Raw genomic sequence first — 22781 nt, forward strand, 5'->3', positions numbered from 1 at the left:
ATAAAAGAAAAGAAAAATTGGCTGTTAGTATCTTCCCTTAAACTCTTCACGAGTTCATCGGTGGGCCAATTTGTTTGGCAGTAGTTGACAATATCAAGTTTCTCCGATCATCTGCTCACGAGTAAGACTTTCTTTCAACTTGTAACCGCATTCATCCATTTCTTGTTTGATTTATTAGTTAATTTCATTGCAAATTGATGCTGCTAGTTGTCGAATTCGCTTTAATTTGGTTGCAATCCGATAATCGTTCTGATGCCCACCAACTGTTTGTTTTTTTGTTAATCATCATAGCAAGCAAGGAGGACCAAATCTTCATTTACCTTCTCATTTTGTAGCTTATGGCTTCAGATCACAAAGGTCAAAATCTTCTTGTCTTTTGTTTATTCCAAGGCGGATAGATAGATCATCTATTATCTTGAATTACTGTTTGTTCAATTCATATTTTGAATTTGCAGGGTTTGCTGTTGTGATAATGGGAGTTAGCGGTGCCGGAAAATCGTGAGTTTCGTCTTGATGTTTCTGTTTGAAATTCTTTATAAGGGATCTTAATTTCCATGGAATATGATTATGTAGAACTATAGGGGAACTGCTTGCAAAAGCTTTAAAATGTAGCTTTATCGATGCTGATGATTTCCATCCGCAATCAAACAAAGGTAACAATCTACCGAACTTGTGTTCCTATTTTGCTGTGTTTAATTTTATTTCAGTGATGATCATGGTCATTTGTGAAACTAGAAATATATATGCAATAAAACAGAGAAGATGAAAAAGGGGATTCCTTTGTCAGACGAAGACCGGACCCCATGGCTTAAAGTGCTTCAGGATGTTGTGAAAGCGAATTTGGTCGGTGGCAAGCCTGTAATTCTTGGGTGTTCTGCGCTGCTAAAGCAGTACAGGGAGATTCTTAGATCAGCTGACCCGAATTATCGAGCTGGGGGATATGACCGGTGTGTTGTGAAGTTTGTTCTGTTGGATGTGAGGGTCGATCTGCTTATGGACCGGGTTCAGAAACGGGCTGCAGAAGGGAAGCATTTCATGCCAGTTGAGCTGCTCCAGTCCCAAATAGATTTACTTCAGGTTGATGATTCTGAGAGGATTGTTAAAGTTGATGCATCATTTAGTCCTGAAGCTATTGTGGACAATATAAAAAGGTCGATTTTTTGATCAGAATGGCATCAGGATGGGTTGGTATTTACTTATAGATATTCTTCGTGTATTATTATTTGTTATTTTAACAAGGATGAGTTTAGTTATAAAAGTTATATTCAAATAATAATTTAATTTCATTTAAATGAATTTAAGTAAACACTTATTGGATGTTATACACAGACCAAGACACTTAAATCATTCACACAAAGTTACAAGTACAAGCTGAGGTTTTCTCATAGCATGACGTCAGTTCTAACTGGCAATCTTGCAAAGAAGTTGAATGGAACAGAAGGTAGTTTGCTCTGGAAGCTTAAGTGAGTTAACACAGAGATGACTGTCTGAATGGCCACAACATAGAAAGGTGTGGCATACAGAACAATTGCAGAAATTAAACAGAATATTACAAACAGTGTTGTAGCCATGGGGACTCTCCAGCTGAGTAAAGACTCGAGCCTCTCCCATTGTGTTGCTATTTCACCAACCATTCTCTGAAAGGTATCCAGTTCTTCATCGAGTTCAGCAGGGTCTGCACATGAGAGGTGAGCATCCATGTGAGGAGGATGCGTTGGTCTGTGTTTGTAGTTCCGAACTCCAATTAGAAAAAGAGATGAGAAAATAGACGACAGAATAAGCTGCGGATACATGGCCAATGTGAAGATTATGATGTGAATCACGACAGTGTTTATGGGATTCTTCCAGTTATACATCTCACCAAACCATTTTCCCACTGCAATCAAACATCCAAAAACTTTATTCGTTCGCAAGAAATTACCCTTGATTTGTCTTTCACAACCCACATCCAGCATATACTCCACAACCTCTTTCCTCAAGGGTGGTTCGGCCCGGCTGACCCTCGTGGAGATAATTTTAGTTGCATGGTGTCTCAAGCTATCAATCTGGATGACAGTTAAGGGATAAGTGTAGTGCATTTTTAGCAATAGTGGTTGTGAGTGCATATGCATCAAGTGCAGCAATGATGGGCATGTAAACCGGACTGCCAAATTAATCTCAAGTCTCAACTTCAGCAAGCACGCCAATGGTTAAGATAGTGCATGGATCATAAACTTCCCAAGTATACTGCTCGTTCCACTTAGGAGTGAAACTATCGAGTATCGTTCTTGTTCTGACCCACTTTGGCCCGTACTTGGCTACACAGTACGCATCTGTTGTTCCCCTTCCATCTTTTGTCCTCATTGGTTGTAACCCATGAGCACTCAAGATTCCCAATTCAAGAACACCAATGCTAACTTTCCACAACTGCTTAGCTACTGGCTTAAAATCGCTAATGTAGGGGGTAGGCTCATCAAGAACATGATAACCGCCTTCTAAAAAGATCCTCATATGAATCCTACTAACAAACTTAGCTTGTTTCGTCTGTTGCCCTTCAATCATGATAACATAATTTTCAAGATTAAACCACCTTGTACGAATAGTTCTATGATCAACTCTCCGATCCACATGTGTCAACGGAAACACACACCTTCCAAGAACCTCATCCTTGTTTGGTGCAACCCTATCTTCCACACTCACAATCAGGTGGTCTTCAAATGGTTCTGAAGCCACAAACATCAACTCCTCGTTCCAGAAAGGATTCTTGGACTTCGTCATAGACATTATAGTCTCCATACTCTGGTTTCCAAGGATGATCTTCACAAAACTTGTAGGGATTCTAGTTGCATCGCTTGGTACCATGTCATGCCCTTCAATCACATTAACTCTAACATACCGCAGCCTAGGTGAACGATAAACCCTTGAACGGATGCTGGCAAAACCACCGACTAGTCCACCATAATTAGCAATACCAAATGCTACATCAGCTTGCGTACCCCACCACTCAACTAGCATCAGCTCTCCCTTGAGCTTATCACCTTTCTTGTCTGTCAATTTGTACCATTGAGAGCTAGAGGACTCTCCGGTTGGACCCTCTTTGGAATATCACTAAGATTATATAAAACCCACCCCATGAAATCATATGTATCTTTTAGAGTGACCTCAAGCATAGTTGCCTCAACCTTGTCCATAATGAAAGCAAACACTTGGTTCCATTCATGATCATTTCGCTTGGTTGTATAATCGCGTGTTGTTTCCTTATAGTTTCCCAACCGAACCTCCACATGAGGGTCACATGATCTATCAGTAACATCTAAATCCCTAGCTTTGACCACCCAAACGTATAGGAATTCCTCTAGGGAGGAGTCATGAGGAGGCATGGGTCTCACACTCATTCCGCAAATAAAATTAGCTTCAGAGGAATTGGAGGGTGTCAAAAGCAATTAACACTGATAAATTGAAATGAAAACACTATAAACATACTTACTTGATACCACCACTGCTACACTAAATAAATCCAGCCACTGAACTTCAACAAACACAGGAACTCAGCGTGGATTGGTTGGTGCTAATCAGCAACAAACCAGCGTCGGTTAAAGGTTCACGAAGGATTAATGGAGTTACTTTCTAACAATTTAATGGGATCAGATTGAAACTGAAACTGATCATGATTATGAAAAGAAAGATAGTGATGAGAAAAAGTTTAAAAAGTTTTCATTTAGAACGCATTCCACTTTTGTTTAATGTCTCACCTAGCCAACAATTACATCATTACCTGCCGACTCACTCAACTCACCTTTTCTAGTAACTTTATTAACATATAGTTTTAGCTCACTCACGTAATTCACTGATCCTTTATATTCTTGCTTTAACGTGTTGTACTCCTGACGCTTCAGAGGTTTATTGATAATAATTCACGTAAAGTTTTGAATATCGTGTAGATTTTATTAGACCGCACATACGACGCACGCGCCACTTACACCACTTCTCATACACTGCTTCTCAACCTTTCCCTAAGAAATTGACAAAGAACAAAGGGCTCAATTCCCGTCCTCGAGTCAATGAGGTGGGCTGGGCCGATCTCGAGTAATGAGGCAGTTCAAGTTGGGCCGGTTTCGAGTTATGGAATTGGGTCAATTAAGTAAATGAAGTAGGGATAATTAAATGAGTTATATCCAATTTATGATGGCTAATTATAGATTATAGTAGATAAACATGTGGTTTTATTTATTATTTAATTAGGTGTTCGAGTACGTCCATCTCTAATTGTACTGAGTCATGGTCTATATAACCTAATCAAAGTTGTGAGAAGAGTTTTTAATCAGATTTTGAGTTATATTCTGGTTATAATAGATTGAGAGTTATTCAATCAAATTCATCGTGTTTACATATTGGGGAACTATATATATATCAATTCATTCTTGAGAGAACAACAAGGCTTCACTAACTGCTACACCTCTGCTACTTCCACAATTGGAGGCGGTTCGACCTCGCCATTAATGCCTTAGATCTCTCTAATCGTATGGTCTCGATTTCGAATTAGCATTGCTTCCATTCTAATTTGGCTTCAATTATGCATGGATTTTAGATTGCTTTGGTTGTGAGTGTTCGATTTTGGTGCGGTGTTTTGTTTAGTTGATCACTTGATCCAAAGCAGGCAACCTTCGGGTATTGTACTTTTCAATGATGGCCTGGTAAGATGCTTTTAAAATTCAACTATTAATCTTTGTTGATTATCAATGGAAATCCGTTGGTTTTTATGGGTGTGATGCCCAAGGTGTGACACCCCGCACTTTCACATTAACTCCGTCAACACAAACTTTGTTATCTTGCACGTCATGCATAACATTTACACGAGTCAGTAACGAGTCACACACACGGGTCCATCAGTACGCGTTAGTGATTAATGTCGAACGGATTATGTTTAAATAACTTGGATGTAATTGTTACGTGCTAGATGATTTTATATGTTACATGCTTTAGTAAATTATAGTTGCTTAGCACGCCCTTAACATGAAATTAGTTATTAAAAAAACTTAAAACCCTGCCGTGCTACACAACGGGGTGTGGTCTCGTGCTTCGCGATACACGAAGGAAGCTCATACGGGAAAACTTGTTTCAAAACATGTTTTCGAAACCCTAGAGCCTCATAACATGTTCCAGCCGTCCCTAAGCACCCACACAACCTCCTTGGACGATTTCTAGTGTTCTTGGGTTCGAAAGGGCTAGACATCATACCTTTCATCTAGAAATTATCACACATGAGTATTCAACGTTTAATTGTCGTTTAACTAATTATCGTTTAATTGCTTTACCCCTTGTTTATTTAGGTCCAATATTTCTGTAATATGAGTTTCGTATGATGATTGGTGTTGTGTGATCGTTTATTAATGGATTAAAACATTAGGGTTGTCGTATACATGATTACTGATCGAGTTTTGTTGAAATCAGAATGCTGATAGATTTGTACTTATTGGTTCAACTATAACTTGATGATAAACGATGATCTTTAATCGATTCTTGATTCTAGGTTATAGTTCGTCGAGTCTAGTTTCCAGAAAGTTATGATTTGTAACTTTTAGATATTCTAAAGATAGGTTTTATGATTTTACAATATTGCATTTCTAATCTGATTCGGGAAGATGTTTTCTGACCTAACTTCCCGATGCCATAACTTGAAATTGAAACCAAATGGGTTGGTTCCATTTCTGGAACTTAGTATTATTAGTCTAGAATACAACCCAATTGGCCTTGCATAAGTTGGATAAATGAGGTGAAAAAACCATTAAACTACTTTTTGTTGTGCAATTTGCTGAACAGTTTGTACCTATCTTCAATGATTGAATTATTGTGAGTTTTTCATACATGATAAAAATATAACAAAACTTGTTTGAGAAACCTAATTCATATATTCTAATGCGGTAAATTTTGTAGAATTTATCTCTAGGATTTTCTTAGTGAATAAAATCAGTTGTACATGCTAGAATTTGTCTCGTGAACTAAATGATCATAATTTAAATTGTATGATGAATGTTTGGCTGATTGGCCATGGTATGATGTGTGTATACATGTTAAGACTTTTTGGTATAGTTAACATTATTTATTATCACCAACGAGTCGTCGGGTCAAGTTTGTGTGTGAGTCCATACATGGGTCTTAGAGTCATTGTGTTGTTAAACACACTCTCATCACTTAAACACTTGTACTAGGTAACAGTAATGAGTCAAGTTCATTCAGTTGGTTTGAGAAAAGTATATCACACGCGTCACCAGGTGAATTCATATTTTTTCCTATTTGTTTTCTGGAAAGAAAATACAAAACTATATTCGTGTACTTGTTTTCTGGATTGAAAGCACAAAACACACAAAACATTTTCACTTACTTGTTTTCTGGATTGAAACATAAAACATTTTCCTTACTTGTTTTTTGGATTGAAACACACAAAACATTTGCCTATACTTGTTTTCTGGATTGAAAACACGGACGCACTTATATACTGGTTTTTTGGAGGAAAACACGACGACTTGTTTTGAATTTATGTAGTTTATTATATATCACAAGTGTATGCTAGATGCCTTCAGATCACTTAAAAGTCCTTGCATCCCTTGAACCGTTAGGATGGGATCGCGGGGAAATTTAAGTAGTACTACTGGGTTTGACAAACCACACCTGCTAAAACTCGATTGGAGGTCGGACGGGTGTAAATTGTGCTAACATACACGCGCTAGTGTTTTGTGATAGACCTGGTAAGAAGGTCTACATATAGTCAGCTCTGGTTCAAACGTCTAGTAGCTTGTAAATGGGTTAGCTACCATGATATATTTGAAATGTACTAAATCTACTTATACTACATATCCTATATATACTACTTTTTGCTATAACTTATGAATTCACCAACCTCGTGTTGACCATTGAGTATTTATACTTGCCCAGGTTGCTAAATGTGCTAAGGAGCGGGTTGTATTGCAAATGTGTGGTGTCATAGTTGTGGCATGAACTTTTATTTCACATTGTTTACATTTGATGGGTTGTGCATGTTTGAGCATTATCGTTTTAAGCTGTTGACTTTTACGCTTCCGCAAAATATTAAACTGTTTGGTTTGGTTTTTGTTTTCTCATGTATGATTGAGACTTAAATAATGTTTTGAATATTTTAAATTGGATATTTAGTATAGCAAATGAGCTAGATCCTGATATGTTACACGTCTCGCGGTAAAACTCCGTTAGTCGAAATTTGAGGGTGTCACACTAGGATTCATGCTTGAGTTGCCATTGTTTAGCAAAGTGTCCCTATGCAATCCGAATGTATTTGTTGATTAACAGGTAGAAGTGAACTAGCTCATTGTTCAGTTTTAGCTTTTATGTCCTGGGCAGCCCCACATGGAGCTGGTAAGGATATTACTGAGATATTTAGAGACAAAGATGATAAGCAATGAAAGTTTGTTTATATGTATCTTCAATTAGAAATCCGTAGTTACAATATTAGTCCCTCTACTTTAATCATTTTTTGTAAACTTAAAGAATAACTACAAATTTAGCCTCTACCCTTTTACATATATACTCTTTTTAATTTCACTTTTAACCCAACTTCTCCCACGATTTTTAAAAGGTTATAAGTTTTTCGTACGTTAATATTTTTTTAAAAAAACATTGCACCATAAAAACGAGCGTTTTATGTCTTTAATTTGAGTATGATATTACTATAGTTTTTTTAGTTAAAGAAAAAACATTTTACGCATATGTGTTTGCGGTCTGATTTTGATGGTTTTTAAATTAAACCATGAGCCAACCGTTAGTAATGTTTTTCTTTCGTTGAAAACCGAAACCAACCCGTTGAAAATTGAAATCGGTTGACCAAAAGTTAAAGAAAAAAAAATCAACCGTGAAATCAAATCAATGACTGGTTTGAACGGTTTCAAACCGAACAATGAACACACGTAAATTTGTTACGTGATTATCAAGGTCCGCGTTTCCCGCTGCATCGTGTCGGAACCCGTTTAGTAAACAGTAAACATGGTTTTAAGCAACTTAAAACTAAAATAATAATTCCATTTCATTAATTAAAATTAAGCAATTTAACAGTATTTGAATAAATTTAGACAAATTTTAACATGTTTCTTTTATAAAATAGAATGGACGTAAAGACACCCATCTATTTGTAAATCTATACTTTTGTCCACGGAATCTAGAATATGCACACATATCTTGATACCACTAAACTAGAAGTACACATAACTTGATACCACTAAACTAGAAGCCTTTTGATGAGTGGATTTATATAAGTACTTTAAAGGATGCTATTCACAAACCAAGACACTTAAATAATTCAAACAAAAATACAAATACAAACAGAGTTTTTCTCATAGCATGCTGTCAGTTCTAGCTGGCAATCTTCTAAAGAAGTTGATTGGGGCCGAAGGTAGCTTAGATGGCAATATTCTAAAGAAGTTGGTTGTGAACGACAGTTGCATCTTCTGGTGAGTTAACAGATAGATGACAGTCAGAATGACCACAACATAAAAAGGTGTGGCATATAGAACAATAGCAGCAATTAAACAGAAAATTACAAACATTGATGTAGCTATGGGGTCTCTCCAGCTCAGTAAAGACTGAAACCTCTCTAATTGTGTTGCGATATCACTGACCACTATTTGGATCTTTCCGTATATACTCCTTGAACGGCCATGTCTCGTTATGATGAAGTCAACAGGGCGACAAGTTGGAAAGGTGTTGAATTCTTCAGGGTCTGCGTTATTTGCACACGAGAGGCGGGCGTCCATGTGAGGTGGATACCTTGGCCTGTGTCTGTAGTTCCAAACTCCAATTGCAATTGCGAAGAGGGAGAAGAAAATAGATGACAAAATAAGTTCTGGATATATGCCCAATATAAAGAAAATGATAAAAGTGTTTATGGGATTTTTCCCAAACCATCTTCCCACTACAAACAAATCATCAAAAACTAGTACGATTCTCGAGATATTCGCCTTGGTTCGTCTGATACTCCACATGTCGCAACCCACATCCAGCATATACTCCACAACCTCTTTCCTCAAGGGTGGTTTGGCCTGGCCGAGCCTCATTACGACAATTTGAGTCGCTTGGTGTGTCAGGCTTTCAAACTGTGGGTCAGAGAAGGGACGAATGTAGTGAATTTCTGGCAATAGTGGTCGTGAGTACGTATGCATCATGTTTACCAGTGACCTGCACGTAAACCTCACTGCCAAATTAATCTCGCCCATCTTTTTCACCCCAAATGGATGCAAAACTAAAAGGGGATACGAGTGGTTGTAAGCACGTCCAGGTTCAAGGGTTGAAACACGAATCCTGACCTTCCCAATCCTCGTATCCCCACCTTGTGAGTGGAAGTTATCAAACACACCAATGGTTATAACAGTGCATGGATCGTAAACTTCCCAAGTATACTGCTCGTTCCATTCCGGAGTAAAACTGTCTAGTATTGTTTTCGTTCTGACCCACTTTGGCCCATACTTGGCTACACAGTATGCATCCGTTGTTGCCCGTCCATCGTTTGTCTTCATCGGTGATAACCCGTGAGCACTCATGATTCCCAATTCAAGAATCCCAATGCTTTTCTACCATAACTGCTTAGCTACCGGCCTAAGATCGCTACTGTACTGAGTGGATTCATCAAAAACATGATACCGCCTTCTAAACAGATCCTCATATGAATACAGCTAGCGAACTTGGCTTGTTCCGTCTGCTGCCCTTCAATCATTACATATTTTTCAAGATTAAACCACCTTGCAAGGGGGACAGATTTATGATCAAACCTCCGATCCACACACTTCAAGGGAATCAAATTTTGATCCAGCGTCCGATCCACATACTGTATGGGAATCGCACACCTTCCAAGAACCTCATAATCATTAGGCGCGACATAATTTTCCACACTCAAAATCAAGGGCTCTTCAAATGGCTCTGCAGCTACAAACATCAAGTCTTCATTCCACATAGGATTTATTGAGTTGCTCTTAGATACACTAGTCCTTAAAGCCTGATGCCCGAGAATTGCCTTCACATAAACTTGAGGAATCCTAGTTCGATCAGTGGGCATCAAAGCCTTTGCTTCAATCACATTAACTCTGAGATACCAAAGCCTAGGTGAATAATACACCTTCGAACCGACGCTGGCAGGACCATCAACTACACGAGCCAAAATAGCTTCATGAAATGGTGCTTCATCAGCCGCTTGCGTACCCCACCAAACAGCTAGCATCACCTCTCCCTTAATCTCATCGCCTTTCCGGTCTCTCAATCTATACCATTGAGGTTGGACCGTCTTTGGAATCTCGCTAAGATCATATAAAACCCACCCTTTGAAATCATCTTTCTTAGCATTTGTATCTTTGACAGTGGCCTCAAGCATAGTTGCGTCGTTAACCTTGTCGAAAGCAAACACTTGGTTCCACTCAGGATCTGAAAGAGTCAAAGGGCGCGTGGTTTCCTTATAGTTTCCTAGCCGCACCTCCACATAACAGCCACTAACATCTACTTCCTTAGCTTTCACGACACGAACGTATAGGCATTGCGGGTGGAATTTGGGATGAGGAGGTATGTGCATTATAGATTGATTGAATAATAATTAAAGAAGAACGAATTACAGATACAAATTACCAAATCTCTAAACACGGCTACGTATGCACAGATCTAGAAATAACAAAGCAATTAATTTAACAACAACGGTCAAAGTGATAATGATAAATTGAAATCCAAAAACCTGTAAAACGTACTTACATTATTGACGCTGCCACCTACACTCAAGAAATACGAACTCCGGAGATGTAATCGGTGGATCACTGTTTAAATTATATGTTTGTTTGTTTTTCTTTTTTTCTCCGACAAGTAACTCAATTTATTCCAACTTTCCTTAGCTTAAAAATTAAATTTAATAAATTTTGTTATTTAAAAAAATAAGGTAAAAAAATGATTTTGATGGTATGCATGAGTTTTCTTAATTGTATTATTATCCAAATCCAATGTACAAGAATTTAAAAATTAATAATATTAAAAGTATTTAAATATTTTTAAAATTAGTTCAGGATCTATGTTTGTAGTAAAGACTAAAGATATGATAGAATTTTTTTAGCTAGCATGATGGGAGACGACGAGTTTTGGGCTAACATAACGGGAAGACAATGGGTGGTTTTAAGCTAGCATGGCGGGGAGACGTCGGGTTTTGAGCTAACATGGTGGGGAAACGATGAGTTAATAAACATGCCGTCTCGAACTTATAACACAGAGACGACTGAGTTAGTAAGAGGACAAAGAGGGAATTTGGATTTTGGAGGGACATATTTAGAATCCCTCTCTTAAAATGAGATTGGGAATTTTTCCTTAAATTATTCTCTATATAAAACAATAACATTTTTTTATTTGTCATGTTTACAAATTAATTAATGTCCCATGTTACCCAGCTTTGATTCATATCATATTGTCATAGGCACTAGGGTGATAATGGAAGACTAGACGAGTAGGTAATTTCCACTAGTTGGATTCTTGAACTGAACGGGTTTTATCTTACCGTATTGTCACTTCAATGCATCGGTATGAAATTGAATAAAACCATGATTTACTTCTTTATCTTTTACTTTTTCTTTTATTTTATCTCCTTCCTGTTTAATTCTTCTTAAAAAATGTAAAATTATGCATATATGCAAGTGCATCAACCTTTATCTGTTGTTAGATGATCGAAATGCGTAATTATCTTCCGTTAAAGTTATCAATTCAAGCATGCGCAAAATCCATTTACAGTACGAAAAAATATTTATTTTAACTTAACATAAATGTAAACACGCGAACACACACAATCTTTACTGTCATCAAGCATTGTGCGTAAGTTTATTCCGCTAAAGTTACAAATCCAAGAACATGCAAACAAACATAAACTTGAAATACAAAAAAGTTAAATTAAATATCGACTCCTCATCATCGTCGGGTAATCTAGACGCATAATTATATTCCGGCAAAATTACCGATCAAAGCTCATGACGAAGTCATTCCACCAAAGTTAGGGATCCAAAACGTGCAAACAAACATAAACATGATATACAAATATTGACAATGTCATCATCATCATGTAGTCGAAGCGCGTAATAATATTCAGTGGCAAAGCTTGGACGCAAACGCGGGAGAGGAGGGGGGGGGAGGCCATAAGGAAGCTTCACCCTTGATCATATTCTAGCAATGTTACCGATCAACTAATATACTGTAAACTAATTCATAGAGTGAAAACAAATTGTGAAAATGTGATTTCTTAATATTAACAATGGCATGCGGAAACCTCAACTTCTTCCTTCCTGATTCAATGCAACTTCCTCCTTTTCAAGAATACATTAATAGAGTTGAACAAAACTAGAGACAGAAACCACATATGCTTTATTTTCGCTAACGTCATTGCAGTCAACAGTATCACTGCCACGATTAAAAGACACAAAAGTATTGATGTAATCTTCAAGGATTTAGCTGTGTCCAAACTCTCTGGTGAAGTAAACCATAAAGCAGCTTGTGGTTCATCATCAGGTTTCTACATAAGCTTTAGCACTTCAGAACCAAGGTTTGATCGATCTCTGGTGACAACATCATCCACTGTTAATGGGCTGCTAGAAGTGAAAAACTTGGCAGGTGGCTTAAGATCACCAAATTCATCTGAATTTAGTCTCTGAATAAGCCAGATCAGATTCTTGCGTCTGTCTGAATCATCTGAGTCAGACACTAGTGGCACAATATCAGAGTCCAAATCACCATGGCCATCATCATAATATTGCAACAATCCATGGTAAGTAAGACCCTTTTTATCATCAACATATATGTGGTACAAATTGAAAATCTCATCAACACAAGTGCTAAGTTGCTCTTCACCAGGTTTGTAACAAACAAGAAAGCAGCTACTTCTTTTCTACTAAGACCGCCATCTATTTAAATCAAATATCTCGAAAATTTTCCCCAAACTGCGCACGTTTAAAATAAATTTTTAACACATTAAAACATCCATAATGCAATCACCATCCTTACAGTGGCGGCTTCACTTCAAAAAAAAAAAAGATAAGCTAAGACTTACTTGGTTCGGCGCTTGAAGAGTGTAATGAAAGAAACCTTTGAAATTCAGTCTTGCCAATCATCTGACGCTATCAATTCAAATTTCTTTCCATCTTCATTTGTTAAAGATATCTGTTGATACAAAAGTCACATTCAAACTTTATACTATCTATGTTGGATAACTCAAACTAAAGGCTGAGTCAGTAAGCGGTCCGTGGGTTTTTAGCTAGTTGATCACTTAGTTTGTTTATTTTCAAGTCTATTTATTTGCAGCTTTATTTCCTTGTAATGGCATCTTTCTTTTCAATCAATAAACAAGACAGTCATTTGAGTATTTCTGATTTTATTGTGTGCTTTGATTATCTGATTGCCAACAATCTATGAAGTCAACATAGTTATCAAATACGTTAGGCGCACTCGCCTAGGGCCTAGGTGCTAGGCGCAAATAAAGCGAGGGCCTAAGGAAAAATAAGCGCACTTAAATAAAGCATTTAAAATATATTATGTATATGAAAAATAATACTATTCTTCAAATAAAATAAACAAAAGCTATTATATAACATTCAATATCATCTAATTAGTACCAAAAGTTCTAAAATAGTCGAGATTAGAATGTGATCTCAAAACTTGAATAACAAAATGTATCAATATAATGCCTTTGCCTTTCCTAGATCTAAGTTTCAATAGCAACCCTTGCGTTTCTTTTGCTCGGCTTTTATGTTCTCATGCTCTTGGCATAGACAATGCCGAAGCGCTCGCCTAGGAACTAGAAGCGCATTTATTGAGCCTCGCCTGAAAAATGGGCCTAGGCGCAAGAAGCGAGGGCTTTTAATAACTATGGTAGTCAATATCATTTTATCGAATTTTATGTGCATTTGCATATATAAAGCTTGCTCACCTCGATATTCAATGCTTCTTTGAGCTCTTTCACAACACGAGATATGGGATGCCGCTGTTTTCTATCTTCATGCAAGCATCCATTCGCAATTGATAAGAATCTAAGCAAGGAGTCTGAACTCATTTGGTCCCTCAAATTAGGATCAATTATCATGTGTAATTTCTTCTTTTTGTAATAATCCGACAACAACAGGCCATCATCGTCTCTAATAGTGCACAACCACCCGCACAAAATTTCAAGTAGCACCATACCAAAGGAAAACACATCTGATTCTATCTTCACTATGCCAGTAAACATGTATTCTGGCTCGCAGTAGCCTGGTGTGCCGCAGGCATACGAGATAACAGAACTTCTATCTAGACCTGCTAAACTTAACTTGGACAATCCAAGATCAGAAATTTTGGCGGCCCAATTGCGATCTAACAACACATTCGCGCTCTTTATATCTCGATGAATTATTGCTTGATGTTTCCCAACTCGGTTATGGAGATGATCCAGACCACGGGCAATATCAAGACATATTCTAAGTCTTTCTAACCATGAGAGAGTGTAAGTGGTTTTGGTATGCCTTAAGTACTGATCCAAGCTTCCACGCTCTGCATATTCGTAAACGATAATCTTCTCGTCTCCCTCCTCGCAATAACCGAGAAGAGAGATTAAATTTGGATGGTTTTGACCTTTGACCCTTGTCCAAACTGCTCATACAATCGCTTTACAGCAACTGTTGTAAGGTGTCCAAAGATCAAAAGCTCTCCTTAGTATACGCGACCATATCCACCTTTTCCGATGCAGGTTTTGAAGTTGTTGGTGGCTTCGTTGATCACTTTGAATGGTATTTTGAGGTGTCGGGACTGTTTCAACTGTGACATATTGTTGATAAGGTTGCCTAGTGATTGAAGAACCAAAAAGCAGACAATCTAATCTATTTTCTTAAATTTAAGCATAAACTAACAGTGAATATCCTATAATGAAGAGGAAACCACATAAGCAACACAAGGTATTAAACGTATCTGCAAAGCAAATTGCATACCATTTTGGTGGTAGCCAGTATCTGTTGTCCACAAGTAGATCAGCATTTTGTAAACCTCAAGGTAACTTAAATTTAGTTAGTGGGTTATGTTGTTTACCTCGGTCGGCAGATCTGGAAACGATGACTCGCTTTGCGATATTGAGAAGGAGACCGAGGCACCCACAGTCAAATCTTTTTGTTTTGAGGTCACGAGGCATTTGACTAAGGCTGGCTGGCTGGCTGGCACCCAATTGTTTGTTTGGTTGGTTGTGTGCATTAGAGTAAACTAATTACTCTAAAAATTTATCCTTATGGTTCAGTTTTCATAACAATAAGGGCGCGTTCGGTTCACGAAATGGAATAGAATTGGAATTGGAATTGGAATTGGAATTGGAATTTGCATAGGATTTGGAATTTGAGGGAATAGGATTTGGAATCTGAACATTCCAATAGGAATTGGAATTTGAAGTAATTAAAATCCAATTCCATTCTTGGTGTGTTCGTTTGACAAAGGAATCGGAATCAAGTTTTTTTTTTTAACGAGAATAACGGCGGAAACATTTTAGTTTTTTTAGATTTTTTATTTTTTATTATACTTTGTGTTATGATTTTTTAATGATTTTTTAGGGGTTTCCTATTAAGATCAAAAACCCCTCAAAAAAATAATCAAAAATAATAATATAAAAATTATAATTTAAAATATAAATCGAAAACAAAAAAGGTAAAAAAATCAAAAGTATTTTATTCGTTGTTCTCGTTAAAAAAAAAAGATTTCAACGAATTCACTTGAAATCCTCCACATTTTGGAAGGATTTAAAATCACATCATTTAAAGGAATTTGAAGGAATAGAATTCCAATTCCACTTCCTTGACAAACGAACGCATCAAAAGGAAATTAAGATTCCAATTCCAACGAAACGAACACGCCATGTCATGGGATTTTAATTCCAATTCCTTTGAATTCCCACGAATTCTGTGAAACAAACGCGCCCTAGATCTTCTTACCATGGATAATTGATTGATTGTTAACTTTATCGTTAAGTGACCTTTGTTAAAAAATATTTAATAAAATATTTAATGTTGTTAAGTTTTTCTTAAATTTTAAAACTATGTTATAGGGCTTTTGATCAAGGATACGAGTCGACCAGACCAGTGTAAAACTTATTTAGAAATAGTGATCCAAATGATGAAACATTATTTCAATTAAGGTGTTTGAATTTCCAAATTACAAAAATCAAGTCATTTTAATCAACGTTTCGAGATAAGTTTTACATTCAGTTGACTCGAATCTTTCTTCCTATCAAAAGCCCTAAAACATCGGCTTGAAATTCGGAAAAACATTTAACGACGTTGAGTGTTTTTTAACGGAGGTCCAATGAGATAAAAATAGACGAAAGGCTGGACCATTGACATATATTTTTAAAAATACGACTATTATCGACTAATATGAAAAAAAAATGTGATTATTTATTTGCAATTTGCATATCAAAAACTTACTCCATCCCAATGTTTCAATTCAGCTCCAACACCATTTGAACCAAAGTTAAAAGTGACATTATAACACTCTTTTATTTAGTTTGTTTCTTCTATACCAAAAATGTATGGAGGGAAAATAAAAAATATGAAACTCATCCATCGCAGATGTACATCTTGTAATGCAGGAATTACAACACCTCTTACGTATGCTCACGTAACGAAGCGAGAACGCAACAAACTAACTGCTGGTTTGCTGACGTGGCACCCCATTCTCTTAACCCGCCTCTTCCTCTCTGCAACTCACCGTTACACCTCTCTCACTAAAGTGACGATTATAGACTTCTTCAAAGGTATATTGAGTTCCTTTATGATGAAAATAGTGTTCGTACGTTTACGCTTCTCTTGCAGCAGTGATTTGAGTATTGTGCGAAACCTAATTTCTCTAAGAAGTTGCGATTATTAAGTGATTAATTGATCTGTTCATTGTTTTCTCATTAATTACACTCTTAATGGAGTTCGTTTTGTATAATTAGGTTTAAATTTGTGTTTTCAGGCGATTCTTTGGTTAATTTGTCCGATGAGATAAATTTCAACGATGACTTGCTGTGAATGTGTGTTCTTCAGTGTACTTGCATTACTGCTGTTGCTGATTCAACGCGGTTCTGCGGTTACCGATATTTCCGATGGTATTGCTTCTTGATTCTTAGAGAATTAATTACCAGAACTTTGATTTTCATGTCATGATAATTAGATTTAGGTTTTGTCATTCTTTAGGGAGCATGGAGGTTGTAAAATCTGGAATTCTTCTTTTGATTCAATTGACATTATTCATACTCCCAAATTGCAATAACTGCTTGGTAGCCTAGGATAATTCATTCTAATCACAGTGATGTATCTAATGATTTTGTGTAATCTGGACAGTAAAAGCCCTTCAAGATCTGTATACTTCTTTTAATACTCCACCGCAGCTCAAGGGATGGAAATCAAGTGGCGGCGATCCATGTGAAGAATCATGGATGGGAGTTTACTGTGTTGATTCTTCGATCATCCAAATGTAATGTTAAATATTTCCTCCAGAGCTGATTTAATCATTCAAAAGAATCATGTGTTCTTTTGTATAAACTATCATTTACCAGTAGTTTATAGCTTGTAATTTCAGAAATGTGACTCTTGTTTGGAAAAGATAGGAGTATACTTTTTGATCCTTTACAATGTACTTACTTTGACTTAATATACAGTAAGCTTAACAATCTAAACATTAGTGGAAGCCTTGGTTACGAGCTTGGTAATCTCCATCACTTGAAGCAACTGTAAGGTTTTTTGATCATGCAGTTTTTAATTTACATGAACTTAATTGTATAAATACCTACTTTCTAAATTGTGGCTCTTTTAATATTAGGGATCTTAGCAATAACAGCATTTATGGTGAAATTCCATATGGTCTGCCTTTAAATCTAACAAATTTGTAAGTTTCACTCTACTGGCATTGGCATACCGAACAGACCTTTTTTATAAGTGTTTCTGCTGTTAGAAGTTGTTGATCAAACCGACTATAATTTCCTTCGAATGCAGAAATTTGGCATGCAACAATTTAAGCCAATACATACCTTACTCATTATCTTCTATGAAAAATCTTAGACATATGTAAGTTCATTCACAATCCCTCCTCAACCTGCCTCGCTTGCTATCAAATAGTCATGATCTTTCTCCTTGCAGGAATTTGAGCCACAACTTTTTGAATGGGCCTGTTGGGAATGTATTCACAGGCTTATCATCTCTCAGAGACATGTATGATATGAACTTCTTTTCTCAGTACTTTTATGGTCTATGATATTATCTTCTACATTTTGACAACAAAGATTAATCAACTCCGTGTTTACAGGGACCTGTCTTACAACGAATTTATTGGCGACCTACCAAGTTCATTTGCAACACTCAAAGGCTTATCAAGACTGTCAGTGTGCCTATATGTACACAAAATCTGTACTTATATATACGAATGGTGTTGGTTTCATTAATTTTTGGAATGAACTTACAGGTTCTTGCAGCATAATGAATTCACAGGATCAGTAATATTTCTAGCTAGTCTTCAACTAACTGATCTGTAAGTTGTCTGTAAAATCTTTCACAGCTTTCTTTGTTTTTGTGATGCTAAATTCAAATCCGTACAATGTCAGGAACATACAAGATAACCACTTTAGTGGTATTATTCCGAGACAATTCCAATATATACACAATCTTTGGTGAGCTAGCATAATAAAACTTATCCCATTCATCTTTTTTACTAGTATTTGCTTATATGACTAAATTTATATTCTATAAAAGGTTTGGTGGTAACATGTTTGACAAAAGCGAAAGCAGTCCACCCTGGGATTTCCCTTTTGACAGCCCGCCGAATCAGCAGAATATTACAAATGTTACAACTCCACCATCTACCGAGTCAAGTGCAGTCACGAGTTATCCTTTGCCAGAACCCAAAAGGCCCAAAAGGAGGAAAATAAGCAAACTAGCCATTTTGGTTGGCGGTGGTTCATTACTGGTAGCATGCTTACTACTCGTCTCCATAATTTGGTTCTCTAAATGTGGTAGAAAGCCTAGAAAACAAGAAAGTATTAAAGGGTCACATCAATCTCTTCCACTCAGTATCCCCCGAGGCAAGCTCAGAAATCCCTATTCACTAACCATAATATCTGTTATCATTTTTTTATATAATTTGTTTTATAGATTGTTCAGCTATTGGCCATGATGAGAGCCCAGAAATCTCGGTTATCAGCTCGCCTAGTGAGATAAGGCATGTACCTCCGACCCGCACTAAAGTTGTGAGGGTGAACAGAAGAAGAAGCTTTGCTAAAAAGAGCAGAATGCGGATTGGTGCAAAGTTATATGCTGTTGCTGACCTGGAATTAGCCACAAATAACTTCAACCGAACTAATTTTCTAGGTGAAGGATCTCTCGGGTCCGTGTTCAGAGCAGAGTTTCCTGATGGACAAGTACACTTCCTTAACATTGCTTTATCTAAATGTATACAAATGGTTATGATATTTTCATGTCTTGTCGTGTTGAAGGTGTTTGCTGTGAAGTGTATAAGCACGATCTCACTCTCGCTTCATGAAGAGCAACAGTTCTTGGAAGTGATTTGGAATACGTCTCGTTTAAGACATCCAAACATCATAACACTTTATGGATACTGTGTAGAACAGGGGCAACATATGCTTGTGTATGAATATGCAAGAAATCTCTCTCTTGCTCATGCTTTGCATTCTGATGCGTACATGCCTTTATCTTGGGGCCTTCGTCTCAAAATTGCTCTTGGAATAACCCGAGCTTTGAAGTAAGAATCACATCTCATCTCATAATTGTTCCAAATTTATGTGCTTGCCATTCAATTTCATCTGTTTCAGCTACCTGCACTCAACATGTGTGCCTCCTTTGGCTCATGGGAACCTAAAGGCTGCTAATGTCTTGCTTGATGATGATCTAACTCCTCGCATCTCTGACTGTTGTTTAGCTCTTTTGAAGCCCCTAACAGTAAAGGCTGCTAAACCTGAGGTACCATCATAATGCAATTTACTTTTTTACATATTCCTGTTTAATCAATCAAATCCTTATTTAACCAGGTTTCTGAAATGGAAACTGGTGGCATTGCTCATGAACACGGCCAACCTGTATCTGGTGGTAACCAAAAGGATGACATTTATGCATTTGGAGTGCTGCTTCTGGAACTTTTAACTGGAAAGAAGCCTTTTGATGGGTATTCCTCAACATAACCCATATAGATACATATGTTCTTATATTATTCAATTATGAGTAAATTACACTTTCGTTCTTTAAATTTATAGCATTTTTTCAGAAATCACCTTTGAACTAAAGAAATAACAAGAGATATCCTTTATGTTTTAAAAACTTTGCACGTTTCGTCCTTTTCGCTGGCAGGCGTTAGTTTCCGTCAAGTCCAGTTATGTGCTTTGCACATGAGGGTATTTTCGTCATTATTTCTTTCTAGGGGCTATTTGTGTAATTGTTTTATAGAATGATGGACCTGATTCTATAAGATAATTACATAAATAGTCCCTAAAAAACGAAATGACAAAAATATCCTCATGTGCAAAGCACATGACTTGGACTTGAAGAAAAAAACTAACCCCCATTAGTGGAAACTGGAAACACAAAACGTGCAAACTTTTTCGAGCATAAAGAATGCTTCTTGTTATTTCCTTAGTTTAAGGACAATATCTGAAAAATGGTATAAACCTAAATGACGAAAAGTGTAATTTACTCTGCAATTATATGTTTGTTTGTTTATAAACAGACTTGAACCAAAAGAAGAGAACTCGTTGGTGCAATGGGCATCTTCCCGGCTTCATGACAGTGAGTCCTTGGATGAGATGGTTGAACCATCCTTGAGAAAAACAATCCCTTTAAAAACACTGTCAAGATTTGCCGTTCTTGTTTCATTGTGTACTCAGGTAAAGCAGTAAATGTAAATTAATGTGTTAAGTTTTTAATGATGTATGTTTATGAAAGTTGTTGGTATTGGATCAGGGTGACAAGGGATTGAGACCAACAATATCAGAAATCATGGAATCACTGACGAATATGACAGAAGAGTTCCGCAGAATGAGAAAAGAAGCAGATGCTGATTTTGATCCACATGAGAGATCTTTCAGATCAACACATTCGCGCTTCATTGGATCACCAACAGTCAGTTGTATGTCTATCTGATCATGGTGCAATTTCACTTTGACCAAAACAGTGGATGCTTGCATACAAGAATGTGTTACTGTTGTCAAATTCAACCTCTTTTTTCCTTTACATTTTTACAAAAGAAGTCATAATTACATGAAGTAAAAACACATCCAGACACTATATCAGACATCTGTTGCTACATGTGGTTTGCTGAATAAGTTTAGTTAGGGCAAGTTTTGGAGTATTCGCAAACCTAGCATGGATTTTAAAGTTTATAAGAGAACCCCCGATGAGCTATATATAGGGTTGGTAATCCTCGACACGACCAAAAAAAATCATGTGTTGTGTTTTCGTTTTTTAGTCGATTAAATGAACATGTCAAGTTCGGGTTTATCAGTATAATCCATTTAATAATATGGGTTGTGTTCGGATTCACATGTTTAACTAGATCAGCCCGTCAGCCTGCTAACCCATTTATGGCTCGTTTAACCCATTTATTGCAACTGTTTGACCCGTTTTTAACTTGATAACAACCCATTTGACTCGCTTAGATAAATGTTTAAACAATTTAAAGTGTTTTCGCATTAAGGTTGGACCATTGGTGCCTATGACACAAATAAATCTATAGGTTGTATTCGGGTTCATTATAAATTCAAATCTGTCAACCGAAAATTCATGAATACATGGAAGGATAATTACTTAATGATGAAAATACTAAAGGGTGCTGCTATGATCATACTGCTAAGAAGAGTTGAGTGCTGATGTGCCCTCCCCTTTGTGACACTCAATCATTATAAACCGTGCAAATGTTATGTCTGGTGACGAGTATGATAGTACTTTTTGTAGTGGAAACCGGAAAGTTACAAGTTTGAGTAATTTATAAGCAATTTTTGAGTTATTTTATTATAAAACACACTCATTTTTTATGAATTATCTTTTTGACTTTCTGTAGCAAGATATTATTTGTGTTTGAGACTCACTTTACAATGATTTTGATAATTATTAAATTTAATTTTGGAAGCAACAATTGCATTATTTCACTTTATGAAGAGAGGTAATTGGAAGTGGATATTCATTTGAAAATCAATATTGTATCGAGAAATAATTTCAATTAATGAAAAAGAAAAAACATAGAAAATCGTCTAATATAAGAAACGTGGTTATAAATATTTATAAAGTGTAAGCTGCTTTTTTTTTATCATCCTAGGTTCTTTAAAGATTTATGAGATATTAAAACTAAAATTAAATAACAGTTTAATTTTATTAAAACTAGTTAAAGGGTAATGATTATATAAAAATAAAACTAGTTAAAGGGTAATGATTATATAACCTATTATTAATAGTTAATCAGAGCTTGTGAAATTCTGTAGGGTTTTTTATTATGATTTTTTCTTTATGAAAAGAGACATAAGGAAATTAGTTTTAAACGTATTGCATGGTCTTATATTATGATTTTAGATATCATTTTGATCATATTACTCCTTTATTTTTTTGTATTTTCTTTTCATATTGCTATAGTGTATAGATACCATATAGGTACCGTATCAATACTATAACAAACCAAACCAATACAATCCAAATTCTCACACCATACCCGCCGCAACACATAGCATCAACCGAGCCGCAATAGGACTAGTTATTATGTATTAAATCCGTTTTATTGAAAAGAAAAATGTT

At 36.4% G+C, this 22781-nt stretch overlaps 2 protein-coding genes and 2 pseudogenes across 4 annotated transcripts; 2 read left to right on the forward strand and 2 right to left on the reverse strand.

The window, feature by feature from the left end:
- The first annotated feature begins 310 nt into the window (after window positions 1-310).
- On the forward strand, window positions 311-1165 carry LOC143564352 (gluconokinase). Of its 3 annotated transcripts, none has more exons than XM_077051660.1 (4): window positions 311-357; window positions 456-498; window positions 574-653; window positions 736-1165. In XM_077051660.1, exons 3-4 carry the CDS (start codon window positions 621-623, stop codon window positions 1162-1164), a joined length of 462 nt encoding a protein of 153 aa, XP_076907775.1. In that variant the 5' UTR covers window positions 311-357; window positions 456-498; window positions 574-620; the 3' UTR covers window position 1165. The 3 variants fall into 3 exon arrangements, with proteins under 3 accessions (XP_076907775.1, XP_076907772.1, XP_076907780.1); XM_077051657.1 differs by having other exon boundaries at window positions 758-1165; XM_077051665.1 differs by having other exon boundaries at window positions 337-357; window positions 582-653.
- Window positions 1166-1382: 217 nt separating this feature from the next.
- LOC143563707 (FT-interacting protein 3-like) lies at window positions 1383-3359 on the reverse strand (annotated as a pseudogene).
- Window positions 3360-8339: 4980 nt separating this feature from the next.
- On the reverse strand, window positions 8340-10561 carry LOC143563717 (FT-interacting protein 3-like; annotated as a pseudogene).
- A 6423-nt stretch (window positions 10562-16984) lies between these two features.
- Window positions 16985-21355, forward strand: LOC143564371 (protein STRUBBELIG-RECEPTOR FAMILY 2-like). The gene is made up of 16 exons (XM_077051673.1): window positions 16985-17104; window positions 17340-17472; window positions 17657-17728; window positions 17818-17883; window positions 17991-18062; window positions 18135-18206; window positions 18301-18372; window positions 18457-18522; window positions 18596-18661; window positions 18744-19072; window positions 19143-19408; window positions 19484-19749; window positions 19820-19967; window positions 20036-20169; window positions 20728-20884; window positions 20961-21355. Exons 1-16 carry the CDS (start codon window positions 17014-17016, stop codon window positions 21138-21140), a joined length of 2190 nt encoding a protein of 729 aa, XP_076907788.1. The 5' UTR covers window positions 16985-17013; the 3' UTR covers window positions 21141-21355.
- The last annotated feature ends 1426 nt before the right edge of the window (window positions 21356-22781 follow it).

Source organism: Bidens hawaiensis, unplaced genomic scaffold (genome assembly GCF_021521415.1).
Source record: "Bidens hawaiensis isolate Kalapana, Puna unplaced genomic scaffold, B.hawaiensis_p1.1 tig00001206_1, whole genome shotgun sequence".
Taxonomy (NCBI): Eukaryota; Viridiplantae; Streptophyta; class Magnoliopsida; order Asterales; family Asteraceae; genus Bidens; species Bidens hawaiensis.